The sequence below is a fragment of the Toxorhynchites rutilus genome, unplaced genomic scaffold (genome assembly GCF_029784135.1).
Source record: "Toxorhynchites rutilus septentrionalis strain SRP unplaced genomic scaffold, ASM2978413v1 HiC_scaffold_59, whole genome shotgun sequence".
NCBI classification, from domain to species: Eukaryota; Metazoa; Arthropoda; class Insecta; order Diptera; family Culicidae; genus Toxorhynchites; species Toxorhynchites rutilus.
In genome coordinates this window covers 10,009-27,986 of record NW_026600123.1, presented here as the reverse complement: position 1 = coordinate 27,986, position 17,978 = coordinate 10,009, and the positions used below count along the sequence as shown (strand labels likewise).

The 17,978-nt window shown below is 36.8% G+C and overlaps 7 protein-coding genes across 7 annotated transcripts; 4 read left to right on the top strand and 3 right to left on the bottom strand.

Moving 5' to 3' along the window:
- Nucleotides 1–2: 2 nt before the first annotated feature.
- On the top strand, nucleotides 3–15,421 carry LOC129782379 (histone H3.v1-like). Its single transcript, XM_055789594.1, has 4 exons — nucleotides 3–462; nucleotides 12,955–13,618; nucleotides 13,668–13,693; nucleotides 14,985–15,421. Exons 1-4 carry the CDS (start codon nucleotides 60–62, stop codon nucleotides 15,395–15,397), a joined length of 1,506 nt encoding a protein of 501 aa, XP_055645569.1. The 5' UTR covers nucleotides 3–59; the 3' UTR covers nucleotides 15,398–15,421.
- Nucleotides 1,628–2,016, bottom strand: LOC129782386 (histone H2B-like). Its single transcript, XM_055789602.1, has one exon. The coding sequence runs from the start codon at nucleotides 2,000–2,002 to the stop codon at nucleotides 1,628–1,630; it is 375 nt and encodes a 124-aa protein (XP_055645577.1). The 5' UTR covers nucleotides 2,003–2,016.
- LOC129782382 (histone H2A) lies at nucleotides 2,224–3,293 on the top strand. Its single transcript, XM_055789598.1, has one exon. It carries the CDS (start codon nucleotides 2,261–2,263, stop codon nucleotides 2,633–2,635), a length of 375 nt encoding a protein of 124 aa, XP_055645573.1. The 5' UTR covers nucleotides 2,224–2,260; the 3' UTR covers nucleotides 2,636–3,293.
- On the top strand, nucleotides 12,912–14,007 carry LOC129782381 (histone H1B-like). The gene has a single exon (XM_055789597.1). It carries the CDS (start codon nucleotides 12,942–12,944, stop codon nucleotides 13,620–13,622), a length of 681 nt encoding a protein of 226 aa, XP_055645572.1. The 5' UTR covers nucleotides 12,912–12,941; the 3' UTR covers nucleotides 13,623–14,007.
- Nucleotides 14,303–14,762, bottom strand: LOC129782389 (histone H4). Its single transcript, XM_055789604.1, has one exon. The coding sequence runs from the start codon at nucleotides 14,717–14,719 to the stop codon at nucleotides 14,408–14,410; it is 312 nt and encodes a 103-aa protein (XP_055645579.1). The 5' UTR covers nucleotides 14,720–14,762; the 3' UTR covers nucleotides 14,303–14,407.
- Nucleotides 15,422–16,553: 1,132 nt separating the features above from the next.
- On the bottom strand, nucleotides 16,554–16,933 carry LOC129782385 (histone H2B-like). The gene has a single exon (XM_055789601.1). It carries the CDS (start codon nucleotides 16,926–16,928, stop codon nucleotides 16,554–16,556), a length of 375 nt encoding a protein of 124 aa, XP_055645576.1. The 5' UTR covers nucleotides 16,929–16,933.
- Nucleotides 16,934–17,154: 221 nt separating this feature from the next.
- On the top strand, nucleotides 17,155–17,725 carry LOC129782383 (histone H2A). The gene has a single exon (XM_055789599.1). The coding sequence runs from the start codon at nucleotides 17,187–17,189 to the stop codon at nucleotides 17,559–17,561; it is 375 nt and encodes a 124-aa protein (XP_055645574.1). The 5' UTR covers nucleotides 17,155–17,186; the 3' UTR covers nucleotides 17,562–17,725.
- Nucleotides 17,726–17,978: the final 253 nt, after the last annotated feature.

The following is a 17,978-nucleotide window of genomic DNA, read 5'->3' as shown; positions in this document are numbered from 1 at the left end:
GGAAATTTTTCATTCCAAGAACAACTTTGAAACCGTTAACTCTACTGAAATCGTAAGCAATGGCTCGTACCAAGCAGACCGCTCGTAAATCCACCGGAGGAAAGGCTCCTCGCAAACAGTTGGCCACTAAAGCTGCTCGTAAAAGTGCTCCAGCTACCGGAGGAGTCAAGAAGCCACATCGTTATCGGCCAGGAACCGTCGCTCTGCGTGAAATTCGTCGGTACCAAAAGTCGACTGAATTGTTGATCCGTAAGCTTCCATTCCAACGTTTGGTTCGTGAGATTGCTCAGGATTTTAAGACCGATCTTCGCTTCCAGAGCTCGGCTGTTATGGCTCTGCAGGAAGCAAGTGAAGCTTATCTGGTCGGATTATTCGAAGATACCAATCTGTGTGCCATTCATGCCAAACGAGTGACCATTATGCCGAAAGACATCCAATTGGCTCGTCGTATTCGTGGAGAACGCGCCTAAGTCTGACCTATCTGACCTCATTCTCAAACAAACGGCCCTTTTCAGGGCCACCAATTTATGCGAAAAGAGTTTTAAAAACACGTTTTCAAACTCTGACATTCCACACGCTGTCACAAGTATGAATATATGAAATATGAATGAACCTCTGAGCTTGCTGATAAATGTTACTATAGAAGAATACTTTTGATAATAGAACATGCTTCCACAAATATGATCAATTCTTAATCAGTTCAGAGTTATTCGTTTACAAATGCTCGTATTATTTAGTATCATTTTGGAACCAAGCATCGTATTATAATCACTTCTCGTTGCCGGCGAGCGTTAGTCGAGAATGGATTGTCTTTCTTAAGACAGGTGAAGGAGAAGTAATGGAGTAGTTTTCTTTTCACAAGGGCCCTTCTCAGGACTAGAGACGAATGAACTGCAAAAGTTTAAAGTCTCTAAAAACCCAACAAGGAAGGGATGTACTATAATGATATTGGACTTATGTGACAAACAATATTTTACTTTTTGTAATTTGGTATATTAGGATAAATCTTAAAACACTTTCCAATGTGCATTGCAGGCTGAATCATGCACGGTTGGCAATAATACGTAATAATTTATTGCCCAATCTGGTGTCTCCAAAAGACGTAAATGGACGCGTTCTCGATAAAAATATATTTTAGCAATTTTACTATATTTTGATTCGACTTCTCGTGCTATTTGAAAAGGACACTTCAAAGAAGTAGTCTCGAAATAACTCAACTCCCCGTCATCACTAATAAACTTTAATATGCCATGAGAGGGGACATCCGAGTGATATACTGGAATTACGACGTTCCATGAGAATGGACAGTCGAGATTAAAGGGCAACAAGTTTCAGTTATCAAATTCACTCGATGCATTATACATTCTGCACACAATGATCACATCATTCTCAAAACGTACTTCACAATAAATCGTATTACATTAAATTGTTATATCGAGCCATTTTGGACACCTTTTGTGATATTACTTTTCAGAAACTTTCGAGCAATGAAAGCGGAGTGTTCGCACGAGAAGCGACTTGTTATAATAACACCAATAAACGATTGAAAAATTGTATTTTGAACTCTTTAACCTAAATTTTGTGGCCCTGAGAAGGGCCGATTTTTTCATATTGTAGAATTCAGAATTTACTTGGAGCTGGTATACTTTGTGACGGCTTTGGTTCCTTCGGAGACAGCGTGTTTGGCCAATTCTCCTGGTAGCAATAAACGAACTGCGGTTTGAATTTCACGAGAAGTTATAGTTGATCGCTTGTTGTAATGCGCTAAACGAGATGATTCAGCGGCGATGCGTTCGAAAATATCATTCACAAAGCTGTTCATGATACTCATGGCTTTGGATGAAATACCCGTGTCAGGATGGACTTGTTTCAACACTTTGTAAATGTAGATAGCGTAGCTTTCCTTCCTGCGGACCTTCTTCTTTTTCTTGTCGGTCTTGGTAATACTTTTCTGAGCCTTTCCGGACTTCTTCGCTGCCTTTCCACTGGTTTTAGGAGCCATTGCTACGTTTTAACGCTTTCACTGTTCGAGAGGAACTAATGTTGAAAGCAAGGGAAACATCATGTTATATGCACAGTCAGGGTGGAATGTATGCCCGTCCCCTTATGTTTATGATGCCATTTCATTATATTCGTAGCACTGCCTGAGTGAAAAACTAATAATGGCAGAGTTAGTATAAAAGAGGGTTCGCTTACTGAAAATTTTCATCAGTACAGTTTCGCTTTGCTCGTGAATAACTTCATAATTATATAACAAAAAATGTCTGGACGTGGTAAAGGAGGAAAAGTTAAGGGAAAGGCAAAGTCCCGTTCAAATCGTGCTGGATTGCAGTTCCCAGTGGGTCGTATCCATCGTCTGCTCAGGAAGGGAAACTACGCCGAACGTGTTGGAGCTGGAGCTCCTGTTTACTTGGCAGCAGTGATGGAATATTTGGCAGCTGAAGTGTTGGAGTTGGCAGGAAATGCCGCTCGTGACAACAAGAAGACCAGAATTATCCCACGTCATCTGCAGCTGGCTATTCGTAATGACGAAGAATTGAATAAGCTGCTGTCGGGTGTAACTATAGCTCAAGGCGGAGTTTTGCCCAACATCCAAGCTGTCCTGCTACCCAAGAAGACCGAGAAGAAAGCTTAAATCAACAACGACATGGAACTGCACTAAAATCGAGAACCCAACCGTCCTTTTCAGGACGACAACAAATTTCTAATAAAGAGTTACATTGATTGGTTTTCTAAAAATCAATCCACAGCAATCTCCAAGGAGAGCATCTGTTTCCAAACCGATATGAGTGAATCATTTCACCGAGCTCGGAATATTACCCTGTTGAGCCCAACCGAGGCCGGAGACCGACAATGGACCTTTTCTTTCTAACCCACGTAAGTCCCTGCAGATCGATAGTGGACTTTTCTAAAAATCGATTTCTGACTTATGCTTTCTAAATATGCTTAGCTTTCTCCTGATTAATTCTAGCTAATAATCATAAGTTCAATGTTTTAAACTATTGCAAAGCATCAGCTCACAACGAGAAATGTTTCAAACACTGCTTCGAAATGAAATCGAATCTCGGTTAATCAAATCGATAAAGGCAAGCAGTATTATTATACGAGTAGAATGTAGCAGAAATGGGTAATACATGCTCGTTTTACTCAGGTAGTTGAGATGGGCCAAATTACCAGGTATACCAGCTGCTAAAAAACTACATTTCCAGAATTTTCTTTCCTTCCATGCATACATCCTTCGCCACGTTGCCATGAATAAGATCAGGATGGGAAGCAAAGGATAATGATTGAAGTACCATTCTCATAAAAAAAAAAAAAAAATCACCAGCAATTCACACTTCCAATGATAACATTGTGTCGAGCTCCGGACCTAGTACTGAATCTCATACAAGACTCGTTAAACAGCTTTGCCTTTCAGTCCTTCCGTCGATAGTGCAGAAAAGCCAAACCACACGATACATCAGAGTTGCTGGATGTTATCAAAGTTTTATCGATTATTTTGTAACAAAAGTAACATAGAAATACTGAAAATTGTGATTTTGGGTAGCTTTTACCTTGTGTACACGGTTTAAAAGTAATTGAAGAGCGTCGTGTCGAAACTGGCTGTTATTCAGCTGATTTGGCGTGAAATCGCTCCATACGTTACTGCAGGTTAACGAAGTTCGACAGAATATAAAATTTTTAACTAATTGTATTTTCTCGTTTTTTTATTTATTGAAAGCTGTCAATATACTAACATAAATAACATCGATTAATTTTAAGGTTATTGTATATTGAAATCTATCTATGTAATTGAATATTTTCTGCAATCAAACGATTTCTGCAAACTGAAATCAAAGCTTCTAATTTGGCGTTCCTATTCATGCTGTTAAATAGGCAAAGGGCCTGGCTGAGTATGGAAATTAAAAGTGCCCCCAAACCAAATCACCCGCTTTATGGAAAATGTTGTATAGGATACAAAATAAGAAATTTTGAGTATTTTTTGCCTCTATGAGATTCACCATGGAATCTATAGTAAGAAACGTACTTTTCAAGTTTTTGCATCTTACTATGGTGTATCGAGAAATAATATCAAAATAATTTTTTATCAAAAATTTATGTACCAAAAAAAACATTTATGTAATATTGACTTTTTTTTTTATTTATAGTTTCAGTACTGCTCTAATTCGTATTCAAATGTTTTTCTACGCGTTTTCTAGATATGTGTGATTTTTTTCAGAATTTTAACTGTGTGGCGCGATACATAAAATATATATTTATAAATTTTTCGTTTTTTTAGAATTCTGAGAATCTGTACTGGTTTAATCTCTTTTTAGATGTTTGCGAAAATTTTAAGTACTGCGCAATACAAAAATATGCATTTTTTTTTATTTCTATATTGTTTATTGTCTAGTATTTTTTCATTTGGAAAATGAAAATGTTGTATACGGTACAAAATTAAAAAAAATAAATTATTATTCTGAATACCTATACTCAAAACTCAAGCCTATTGAGAATGAAAAAATGGAAATGAAAGATACTCAACACGCACAGTACTGCTTTGAAATGTGTTCGTACGTGTTTTTTTATTTATGATTTTTTTCATAATGTAGCGAGGTTAAAATGAGGAAACAAAAGTACGTTCAATACTTTTTATTTATATGAAATAGATGATTGATAAAATCGTGGATATCAATTCATAATACTAAACAATTCCAAATCTGATCTATTTAAAGAATTATCTAATTTTGCATTACGAATACGGAATACGCACATACAATTTTAGGATTTTAACCAATTAAAAAAAAAGAAAATTACTGAAATAGAAATAAGAAAAAATATTTAAAAAAATTAATTAGATATTTTCGTACCGCGCAGTTATCAAAATATTCTGAAAAAGACATACACAAACAAATAAACATAAATACTTATATATGAATTTGACCTTTGTTTTTGCACCACATATTATCACACATATCTAAAAAGGTGTAGAAACGCATTTAAATATGAATTAGAGTAGTACTGAATCTCTGAATAAAGAAAATTTCAATATTTCAAGATTTTTCGATACACCATAGTAAGACGCACTTTCATTTTTTTCCAGTAATTTTTATCTCGAAGCTATCGAGAATAGTGTGCAAAAAAATGAAAAGTACGCTTTTTACCACAGATTTTATGGTGAACCTCATATCATTTCTTATTTGGTACCCTACACAATATTTTCCATAATGCGGGTGATTTGGTTTGGGGACAGTTTTTATTTCCATACCCAGCTAAGCTTTTGAATTTAAAAAATGTAGTGCAGCTAAGAACGACACTCAACAAAAAATGGATTCGATTTCTATCCTGAAGCAAATATCAATACAGACTATATCTTCTACATTTTCCGTGCTCGAAGAACAACCAGTATTGCAACTGGATAAATATTACATTTCTTTCAGTCTGATAACCATGTTCAGAAATCTTGAGTTAAGCATTACGTTTGATGTTATTAACTGACCGAAAAAAAAAGTGGGAAGAAGAAATGATTTTTGTTGTCGGCTAATAAAAAATAAATAATAGATAAGAATATAAAAATAGAGTAACAACATAACAAAATTCAATTGCTTTGTATGGAAGTTTGTGCTAAGTATCCGAAGCTTCAATATAATTCGGCCAGATCACGAGCAGCCATCATGCACAAAAATAGATTTTATTGAATTAAGATAATTTAATTGATAGCACACACACACACACACTTTCTCACGCTCGCACTCACCTGATGTGACTTCTCGCCCAGTGCCCAGCTTCTCATCACCCGTTGGTGGTCAGGCTCTTAGTGCCGTCGGTCTTCCTTCGTCGTCGCTTACTTTCGTGCACTTCTCTCCCGTTCAATTCCAACCAATATTTCTTTCCAACACTATTTCTATTCACAACAATTTCTTCATCTTTCCAAACTATTATCTCCGTTTAACCACTTTATTTTCTTCTTCTTTTCTTTTTAGGAAGCCGTTTTGTTACCTTCCAATTTTTCATGTTCCACACCGCGAACTTTCACCATTTTATACATCGCGTGTACAACTAAATTTGCTTTTTTACACAAACCATATCTCAGCGACTTGTGTCGCACAGGATTCCCGACCTGCGCCACTTAGAGTCAGAGCAACAGACACGCTTCCCGATAACTCACGCACTTTTGTTACAAATCACCGTTGGCCAATCATTTTCATTTCTTGGTCGTTCACCGGGAACTTTGCGACCAAATATCCGTACACTTTTGCTAAATGCACCGAAGTTAGCTAGTATCGCTGATATTTTCCGGCGGATCGTCGGCAATGAAGGCTAGGCCGGATCGTGCATCGAAATCAACACTGCCAAATTAAACACCGATTTGGAGAAAACGGATGCAATCCGTCCGTCCGTGCTGGTGCGGTGGTAACTGATCAAGTCCCCCGTTTCTCCCGTTTTGCTCACTGTGTTTCTCTGACTTCCTTGGTGCTGCCGCTATTGACTTGAATTGACATCCGTGTTTGGGAAACTCCCTGCGCTCGTTTCGAATCGCTGTTGAGAAAACATTTAGCGTGTTCTTAATCCATGTTTGAAACAATCTTAAATTTCTCTGTTACAGTTCACACGTCCTTACCAGAATCTTGTTTATTACTCACTTGGATATTCTAGGTACCATTCGAAGGCCGTTTCCTATTGAAATCGTTCACCGATTTGGTGCAATTTGACCGAAATACTGATGGTAAGCCTTTTCAAGTACCAACACAACACTAATTTTGCGACTTAAATGTAATGTTAAGGAACAGGAACAGTTTCCGGATCTATTGATACCAAATCCGAATATTTACTCAATAACGGATCATCTTCATCCAAACTTTGGTGCATTTTTTTAAATAATATGCGCAGCAAATATTGTATATCTAATATTTATTTGAGCAGCCACTACAAAAGGGCGGATTACATATTTTCTCAGAACCCCATAAATATGGGTATCAAATCAAAGGTCTTGACTAGTAGAACACAGACATTCAAGATAAATGCAAATCCAAATTGTCCGCCACCACCAGATGGCGCCATATATAGTTTTTTCACAACCCCATCAATATGGGTATCAAATGATAGGGCTTGACTAGTAGAATACAGTTATTTATGGAAAATGCAAATCTAAGAAGGCGGCCACTACAAAATGGCGGATTACATATTTTCTCAGAACCTCATCAATATGGATATCAAATGAAAGGGATTGACTAGTATAACATAGTTATTTATGGGATATACAAATCCACCACAAGATGGCGATGGCGACAAGATGGATATTCATCGGAATATTTTGATGATGTACTGTATTCTATTGGTCAAATCATTTCATTTGATACCAATATTGAGAGGATTTAAAAAAAAAACATAGTCGACCATTTCGTGGCGGTGACCTTTAGGTATTTATGTTGTTCATAATGTAGTGTATTCTCCAAGTCAAGCCATTCAGCCAATTTTTAGCGGCGGCCAAATTGAATTTTTTCAAGATCAAGGAATACGCAGTTTTATAATGGCAGTAAAATTAAAGGTAATTTCAGATCAATCAGTGATCAGGAACGGGGTCCAATTTCAATCAATGTGGGACAATCCTACAAACACTCAAGCATACAAACAAACAGGACAAGCTGAATGAAACTATTGAAAAAGTAATTGTTTATTTGGGAACTGCGGCCATCTTGGACATTGATTTTTAATGATCTACTGTGTTCTACCAGTCGAGCACATTCAATTGATACCCATATTGATGGGGCTTTGAAAGAAAAAATATGGCGCCATCTTGTGGTGGAGACCATTTTGGATTTGCATTTTTTCATAAATAACTGTGTTCTACTAGTCAATCCCTTTCATTTGATACCCATATTGTTGGGGTTCTCAGAAAATATGTAATTCGCCATTTTGTAGCGGCCGCCATCTTGGTTTTGAATTTTTCATAAATAACTGTATTCTACTAGTCAAGGCCTTTGATTGCCATTGTTTTTTCATATGCCATATTTCATATAGCCAAATTTATGGGCCCATATTGATAGGATTTTGAGAAAATATGTCCATAATCCGCCATTTTGTACCGGTCGCCATCTTGGATTTTCAAGATCACGGAATACGCAGTTTTATAATGACATCCGATGTCATGTGTTCCAAATTTCAGATCAAACGGTTAACAGAAAGAGGGTTAAATTTCTATCAATGTGATACAGCGCTATAGACAACGTTATAGCGCTATAGACAACGTTACAGAGTTACAAAGTCACAAAAATACAAACATGTCCAAGCTAGATAAAACCGTTCAATAAATAAGTGCAAATCATAATAATATAATAAAATTCTTTGTTTTGTGATTATCCGGAGTGAAAAAAAAATCAATACTCCGGATAATCGAGTCCGACCTGTATTTGACGTTTAGAGCAATTGCAAATGAAATCGACAAATGACATAACATGAGTATTTTTGATTGGAAATATTTTTTTAAATATCTCGAGAATGGCTGCATTTAGAATGAGATTAAGAATGACCTTTTTTGTTTCAAATCACATCAGATGTTCATCAGAAGTTTGTCAAAAATAGTTTTACCATCTTGGATTATTTTTTTTTCTCCATGACTTCTATTTTATATGAAAAAATAAAAATAAAAATAAAATATACGTATTTTAGATGTTGCAAACTAAAGTTTTTTTTTGTAAATAGAAAAAAAATACTATTTTTTTCTCAGTGTATATTTTTTCACGTTTGAACATCAATACTCTATAACTCTTTCTGAGACACCATTTCGGTCCGACTTATAGTTTTTGAGATTTAAATTATCAAAGATTCCTCTTACTAGAATCGATACGCCATTTACAAAACTTACACTTGAGTAAAAAAAATTCCCAATTGGTGTGGAGAACAAATATTTGCTTCAACCCAAACGGAATACAAACCTTCATTCGAATCAAAAATATATGTTTTAAAATCTGCATTTTTAGGTCAATTTCATTTGGAATTGCACTATATGAATCCATTCTATCCGGTGACAAAATGAACTAAAATAAAATAAGTATAGACCGGTAATGATGTTATGCATCATCTATATATATATATATATATATATATATATATATATATATATATAAATGGATTTCTGTCTGTCTGTCTGATTCTTATGGACTCGGAAACTACTGAACCGATCGACATGAAAATTGGTATGTTGGGGTTTTTTGGGGCCGGGGAAGGTTTTCATGATAGTTTGAGACTCCTCCCCCCTCTCTAAGGGGGGCTGTCATACAAATGAAACACAAATTTCTGCATAACTCGAAAACTAATCAAGAAAATACCAAATTAGGCATGTGAAGGTTTCAAGGGACATAACAGGTTTCTATGGTGAATAGACACTCCTCCTGTTTCACTGAGAGGGGAGGGGGCTGCCATACAAATGAAGCATACATTTCCGCATAATTCAAGAACTAATCAAGCAAACGGAACTAAATTTGGCATGTGGAGGTATTATGGGGAAGAAACATTTCTAAGGTGGTTCGACACTCCTCTTAGGGTGGGCTGTCATATAAACGAAAAACAAATTTCTAAGAAACAGTAAAATCAGAGAGATGTTTTCCCCTTTTTATGTTATGATTTTCCAAATCTAACCGGTGGTCAAAAAATCATTTTACCCGTTTTTCCAAAAATCATAACTTTTGAATGTTTGAATGTTATGTCCAATTAAAGCCAAATAGTTTATAGTGCCACATTTGCGATTAAACTGGATTTTAGTCGCATAGATCTAGTATATTCGCACAGAAATATTGCAAAAAGACTGAAAACATGTAAACTTTGAAAAGTTATAACTCAAAAACGAAAAAAAACCTTTTTGATTTTTAGAATATGTTATGTAAAACATCCTTAGTTTTCAAGAAAAAATAAAAACAAAAAATGGCGCACTTGATCCCGAGACCATGTAAACTATAAAAAGCAAATACAATCAATAATCACGAAAACAAAATCCAATTTTATCGCAGGTGTAATATTTTTTCAAAGGAGACTAGCTTCTTGACTTCAATTTCATGTATCGACCATATCGAGAAAAAATGGGAAAACCGATTTTTCAAATCGAACCATCGGTTAGATTTGAAAACTCATAAGTTGAAAACAAAACAAAAATACATCTCTGATTTTAAGATATGTTATGTAAAACATTCTCAGCTTTCAAGAAAAAATATAAAAATATATAGCGCAGGAAAAAAAGGAACAGGAAAAAAAACAAATACAATCGATAATTACGAAGAACAATTCAAATATTTTGGAAGCGGGTTTTTTAATGAACAGGTGATTGATTTTAAATTTTTGACTTTGATTGACTTTAAATTGAATCGAAATGGTCACCCTAACGAAAGAATAAAAAAATACGAGTCTAATATCTTGCGATAAGAAACAAAACTACCACTTCCATGAGATTCTGAGAACCACTGAATCGGTTTGGCATCGAATTGACTGTATTAAAATATGACACCATTGTTTGTCTCAATTTTCATTCAAAATTTTCTTTATCACTTGGAGAAAACTGGATGCTTTATTACAGTAATTTTCAACCGGTGGGGAATTTAGTCATTAAAAGGGGGGAATTCTGCAAGGGACTATTGTACATTTACTTCGCTTTGAATTTGACAATGATTAACAAAAATTGCTACAAAAACTTTATTGGATACGCTAAAATTTGCGATCCTCGGCAAACATTTCTAAATCTGGAATGTAATGTTCGATTGAACAACTTCACAATGTTTCAAAGACTTTCGTCAAAGAATGATGATGGAACAGACGACGAAACAGTACAGAAGACCATTAAAAAGAAAATTGTACAGCATTTGTCAAGATTTTTTACAACAAGTTAAACTTGAAACATGTCATATCATGTTTCATGTTTCATGTTTCATGTAACCATGTCAAATAACAAGATTTGGACATGGTTTGAATCCCCTTTCGACTGGCAGTGACGAAAGTTTCGGATCAATTTTAGAACAAACTCATCGATCTGCAAATGATCGAAAAATGATATCCTGATATGCGAATTAAGCGTTACGAGTATTGTTGTCTAGTGTGTAGTATTTATGTGAATCTGGATTTCCTACAATGCTGCTGATGGAAAGAAAACACCGTAACAGAGTGGATTTCGAAGATGACATGAGTTGTGCTTTTTGACAACGTGCTCAAGAATTATGATTTTGGCGGAAATCATTCAGACGCAGGTGTCATACTGACTTTATATACCTTTTTTGTAGTCAGATACAAGTACAGAATCATATTTGTTGCGAATATAACTTGAAAGCCGTTTGTATTCATTCATTATTTTACTGATATGCTACAGACTTTCTTACAAAATACTGATAGGGGGAAGCACTGGGATTAATCTTCGTCAAAAGTGGAAAGGAGCAGAAAAGGTTGAAAACCACTGCTCTATTACATAGGATTTTTATTATATACGGAATGGATAACTCTCATCCATCATTTTTATTTTTTAAATGTGTTTATCCTTCTCCAAAATACATGTACACGTAAACTTCAAATTTCGATTCGAATTATGCGTGATACGGATAAGCCAGATCTGAACTTTCAGTTTTACCAGGATGATGTGTTGGATTTGTTACCGTTTATCTGCGCAGTCGGGTAATTACCTGTATTGAATTAGGATCTCACAGTTGGGTAATTGAAATGTACGTTTTGTCGCGAGTACAAATCTTGAGCTTTGTCGTTCCATATGAGCTGCCTGTTGAACAGACTAAGCGGATGAAGAATTAAGGTAGTTAAAGTTGGAATTGTGGAATGTGAGTTGTTGTCGAAGGACTGAACAAGATAAAACTAATAAATTGATTTCAAACATGCTGCTATTGACTATTCGAGTGAACCCATTGGAGAGTTGTCTTTGGAAAGCTAGCTTATATTGAAATAATATTTCACTAACGAGTGGCAAAAAAACTGAAACAGTCTAACGTTGGTATAGTAAAAACGATGACAGAAAGAAAAAAAAATTAAAAGCGGAAACATTCAACAGATGAAATGAAAAATGCAGAAGCACAGCTATGGTTTTTTCAACTTTCAATTTTAGGTTATACTGGTTTGGAGTCAACATATGAATAACATACAAATTCACCAAATCATAGGGTACATGTAAACATTATAAACATGATGATTTTTAAAATTTTAAATGATTTTAAATAAATAAAATATTTTTGATCTGTACAGTTTGGGATTTTGTAGCAGAATATCGATAACACAAATGTTGGCAAACAGTTTGTATTACCAATCCATCCTCGGAACGTGAATCGTAACTACGAATATGATTGTACGAATAATGATGATATTTTCTCTAAAAGTATTCAAATTTCTTTCATTTCACAGAACAAATTTAAATAATGGTAACAATTTTGTATGGGTATATTGAGTCATATGAAAGCGAACGGAAATCAAAAAGTGCCTGAGCTGCTCCGATGGCAGCAAAGTTTAGATGAAAATACTTCGCTGTGTTGATGAAGAAACATACAATTTTGGTATCAAATGATCGGGGAAATGTTGCTCTTCTTTACAAACAACTTTTTATCGTCGTTTTACTTTTGTAATAACACAATTTTACACATTTTCAGTATTGTGTTAATAGTTCTGATATATACTATGCACATTACCGGAAAATTGTTGCAAAACGAGAAGTGATTTTTAACATCAGACAACTCTGAATGTTAGCTAGATTATCATAGCGTGCAATGAAAAGCGTATAATGTTATTTTGTGCGAATTAGGACAAAGAAAATTACCATGTCTTAAAATATGAATTTCAAAAACGCAAAAGATTTTCTCAACAACGAATTGAAACGAACGCACTGAGTTTCCCTAACACAGATGTCAATTTCGAGCACAAGTGGCGACACAGAGCGCACCATGGAATTCAGCATTTCGTTGAAACATAGTAGTGAAATACAGTGAAAAATGGCCGATACAGCTACTGAAGTCGTTACCGCAGCATCGGTTGCCGCATCTCCAGCCAAGACACCGAAAAAGGCTCGTGCTCCTAAAGGAGAGGGTAAGAAACCGAAAAAGCCAGCCACTCATCCACCAGTGAATGAAATGGTTTTAGCCGCCATCAAGACTTTGAAGGAACGTAATGGATCATCTCTTCAGGCCATCAAGAAGTATATCGGTGCCAATTACAAGTGCGACGTTGCTAAACTCTCAACTTTCATCAAGAAATCTCTGAAGAGTGGTGTTGAGAAAGGTAGTCTTGTGCAAACCAAAGGAAGTGGAGCATCGGGGTCCTTTAAAATTAAATCTAAGGACAAGACACCTGCGGGCGAGAAGAAACCAAAGAAAACTGCGGCTGGGAAGAAGCCTTCAGGGGAAAAGAAAGTTGCCAAAAAGGCAGCCACTCCCAAAACTGCTGCCGTCAAAAAGCCTAAGGCAGCACCAGCAAAGAAAGCGGTTGAGAAGAAGGCTAAAGCAGCCGTCGCCAAAGTTGCCAAAAAGGCTGGAACCGTGAAAAAAGCGGCCGCTCCCAAACAGAAAGCAACCAAACCATCGAAAACAGCGGCGAAGAAGCCTAAAACTCCAAAACCGAAAAAGGCTGCACCGGCTAAGAAACCCGCTCCGAAGAAAGCCGCCGCCAAGAAGTAAAGTTCAGTCGATTGAAATGATTTAAAAACAAACAGTCCTTCTCAGGACTACAAACACATTGAATCGAAAGAGTAACAAAAGTTTTTCACCTCAAATAATAATTCAAATGATTTTTTTATAACAGTTAATATACATTTTCACACATCTGCATCATGTGTCCAACATTGTACACTATTAAGAATGTTCATATTCTAACGAAACGAGATATGATGGCCAACTGATGATATCGAAAAGCATCAATTGTGTAACAAACTTTACGTCGAGCCTGCATTAGGTTGCGACCACATGAGGTTTTGGTCTAAAATCATTCATAGCCATCGCGATCGTTTTGAGATTACATGTACCCAAGTATAGTTTACAATGATCCCTCATTCGACTCATAATTCACAGACATTCAGTCAACAAATATTGGACTTTTTTTTTGGGTTTGGGTCAATACAACTAAAGTACAACGTGAAATTGTATTTGAATCGTCATCATAAACTAACAGGAAAACCTGTTTTTATGCGTTTCCTCATTCGTGCGACCATTTTTGAGTACTTTTATTATTTGTGTGATTCGAGTTTAGATTTAATATAAAATCGCACCAAATGGGTCGCACAAATGGGAAATCTAGCAAAAACGAACGCACAAAAAACTGGCTTCCTTGTACCACCAATTGAGAAACTAATCATGATTTTGAACAGTGGTTCATTTAAAAACGTTACAAATCACTCTTTTAACTGGAAAAATATCGTGGCCCTGAAAAGGGCCGTTTTGTTGAAACCTACGCAAAAGTATATAATTTAACCTCCAAATCCGTAGAGAGTACGACCTTGGCGTTTCAAAGCGTACACAACGTCCATTGCGGTAACGGTCTTTCGTTTGGCGTGTTCCGTATAGGTAACAGCATCTCTGATTACGTTTTCCAGGAATACTTTCAGCACTCCACGAGTTTCCTCGTAAATAAGACCGGAAATACGCTTCACTCCTCCACGACGAGCCAAACGACGGATGGCGGGCTTTGTGATACCCTGGATGTTATCACGAAGAACCTTACGATGACGCTTGGCTCCTCCTTTTCCCAGTCCTTTTCCTCCTTTACCACGGCCAGTCATTTTTCTGAATTATTGTATGATGCTTTCCAGTACAAACGATGAATGAAACTGATGTTGTTTTCACCTAGGGGTACCCTCTTTTATATCCGAATGTAAATGTTGTTTCCTTCTTCATCATATTGTCATTCTTCTCTTCTCTGCGTTTTCCTTTTTGTTGCGCATGCGCAAAATGGTAACACGTTTCATATATAAAAGCGAGGGAACGCGTGGAAATTTTTCATTCCAAGAACAACTTTGAAACCGTTAACTCTACTGAAATCGTAAGCAATGGCTCGTACCAAGCAGACCGCTCGTAAATCCACCGGAGGAAAGGCTCCTCGCAAACAGTTGGCCACTAAAGCTGCTCGTAAAAGTGCTCCAGCTACCGGAGGAGTCAAGAAGCCACATCGTTATCGGCCAGGAACCGTCGCTCTGCGTGAAATTCGTCGGTACCAAAAGTCGACTGAATTGTTGATCCGTAAGCTTCCATTCCAACGTTTGGTTCGTGAGATTGCTCAGGATTTTAAGACCGATCTTCGCTTCCAGAGCTCGGCTGTTATGGCTCTGCAGGAAGCAAGTGAAGCTTATCTGGTCGGATTATTCGAAGATACCAATCTGTGTGCCATTCATGCCAAACGAGTGACCATTATGCCGAAAGACATCCAATTGGCTCGTCGTATTCGTGGAGAACGCGCCTAAGTCTGACCTATCTGACCTCATTCTCAAACAAACGGCCCTTTTCAGGGCCACCAATTTATGCGAAAAGAGTTTTAAAAACACGTTTTCAAACTCTGACATTCCACACGCTGTCACAAGTATGAATATATGAAATATGAATGAACCTCTGAGCTTGCTGATAAATGTTACTATAGAAGAATACTTTTGATAATAGAACATGCTTCCACAAATATGATCAATTCTTAATCAGTTCAGAGTTATTCGTTTACAAATGCTCGTATTATTTAGTATCATTTTGGAACCAAGCATCGTATTATAATCACTTCTCGTTGCCGGCGAGCGTTAGTCGAGAATGGATTGTCTTTCTTAAGACAGGTGAAGGAGAAGTAATGGAGTAGTTTTCTTTTCACAAGGGCCCTTCTCAGGACTAGAGACGAATGAACTGCAAAAGTTTAAAGTCTCTAAAAACCAAACAAGGAAGGGATGTACTATAATGATATTGGACTTATGTGACAAACAATATTTTACTTTTTGTAATTTGGTATATTAGGATAAATCTTAAAACACTTTCCAATGTGCATTGCAGGCTGATTAATGCACGGTTGGCAATAATACGTAATAATTTATTGCCCAATCTGGTGTCTCCAAAAGACGTAAATGGACGCGTTCTCGATAAAAATATATCTTAGCAATTTTACTATATTTTGATTCGACTTCTCGTGCTATTTGAAAAGGACACTTCAAAGAAGTAGTCTCGAAATAACTCAACTCCCCGTCATCACTAATAAACTTTAATATGCCATGAGAGGGGACATCCGAGTGATATACTGGAATTACGACGTTCCATGAGAATGGACAGTCGAGATTAAAGGGCAACAAGTTTCAGTTATCAAATTCACTCGATGCATTATACATTCTGCACACAATGATCACATCATTCTCAAAACGTACTTCACAATAAATCGTATTACATTAAATTGTTATATCGAGCCATTTTGGACACCTTTTGTGATATTACTTTTCAGAAACTTTCGAGCAATGAAAGCGAAGTGTTCGCACGAGAAGCGACTTGTTATAATAACACCAATAAATGATTGAAAAATTGTATTTTGAACTCTTTAACCTAAATTTTGTGGCCCTGAGAAGGGCCGTTTTTTCATATTGTAGAATTCAGAATTTACTTGGAGCTGGTATACTTTGTGACGGCTTTGGTTCCTTCGGAGACAGCGTGTTTGGCCAATTCTCCTGGTAGCAATAAACGAACTGCGGTTTGAATTTCACGAGAAGTTATAGTTGATCGCTTGTTGTAATGCGCTAAACGAGATGATTCAGCGGCGATGCGTTCGAAAATATCATTCACAAAGCTGTTCATGATACTCATGGCTTTGGATGATATACCCGTGTCAGGATGGACTTGTTTCAACACTTTGTAAATGTAGATAGCGTAGCTTTCCTTCCTGCGGACCTTCTTCTTTTTCTTGTCGGTCTTGGTAATACTTTTCTGAGCCTTTCCGGACTTCTTCGCTGCCTTTCCACTGGTTTTAGGAGCCATTGCTACGTTTTAACGCTTTCACTGTTCGAGAGGAACTAATGTTGAAAGCAAGGGAAACATCATGTTATATGCACAGTCAGGGTGGAATGTATGCCCGTCCCCTTATGTTTATGATGCCATTTCATTATATTCGTAGCACTGCCTGAGTGAAAAACTAATAATGGCAGAGTTAGTATAAAAGAGGGTTCGCTTACTGAAAATTTTCATCAGTACAGTTTCGCTTTGCTCGTGAATAACTTCATAATTATATAACAAAAAATGTCTGGACGTGGTAAAGGAGGAAAAGTTAAGGGAAAGGCAAAGTCCCGTTCAAATCGTGCTGGATTGCAGTTCCCAGTGGGTCGTATCCATCGTCTGCTCAGGAAGGGAAACTACGCCGAACGTGTTGGAGCTGGAGCTCCTGTTTACTTGGCAGCAGTGATGGAATATTTGGCAGCTGAAGTGTTGGAGTTGGCAGGAAATGCCGCTCGTGACAACAAGAAGACCAGAATTATCCCACGTCATCTGCAGCTGGCTATTCGTAATGACGAAGAATTGAATAAGCTGCTGTCGGGTGTAACTATAGCTCAAGGCGGAGTTTTGCCCAACATCCAAGCTGTCCTGCTACCCAAGAAGACCGAGAAGAAAGCTTAAATAAACAACGACATGGAACTGCACTAAAATCGAGAACCCAACCGTCCTTTTCAGGACGACAACAAATTTCTAATAAAGAGTTACATTGATTGGTTTTCTAAAAATCAATCCACAGCAATCTCCAAGGAGAGCATCTATTTCCAAACCGATATGAGTGAATCATTTCACCGAGCTCGGAATATTACCCTGTTGAGCCCAACCGAGGCCGGATACCGACAATGGACCTTTTCTTTCTAACCCACGTAAGTCCCTGCAGATCGATAGTGGACTTTTCTAAAAATCGATTTCTGACTTATGCTTTCTAAATATGCTTAGCTTTCTCCTGATTAATTCTAGCTAATAATCATAAGTTCAATGTTTTAAACTATTGCAAAGCATCAGCTCACAACGAGAAATGTTTCAAACACTGCTTCGAAA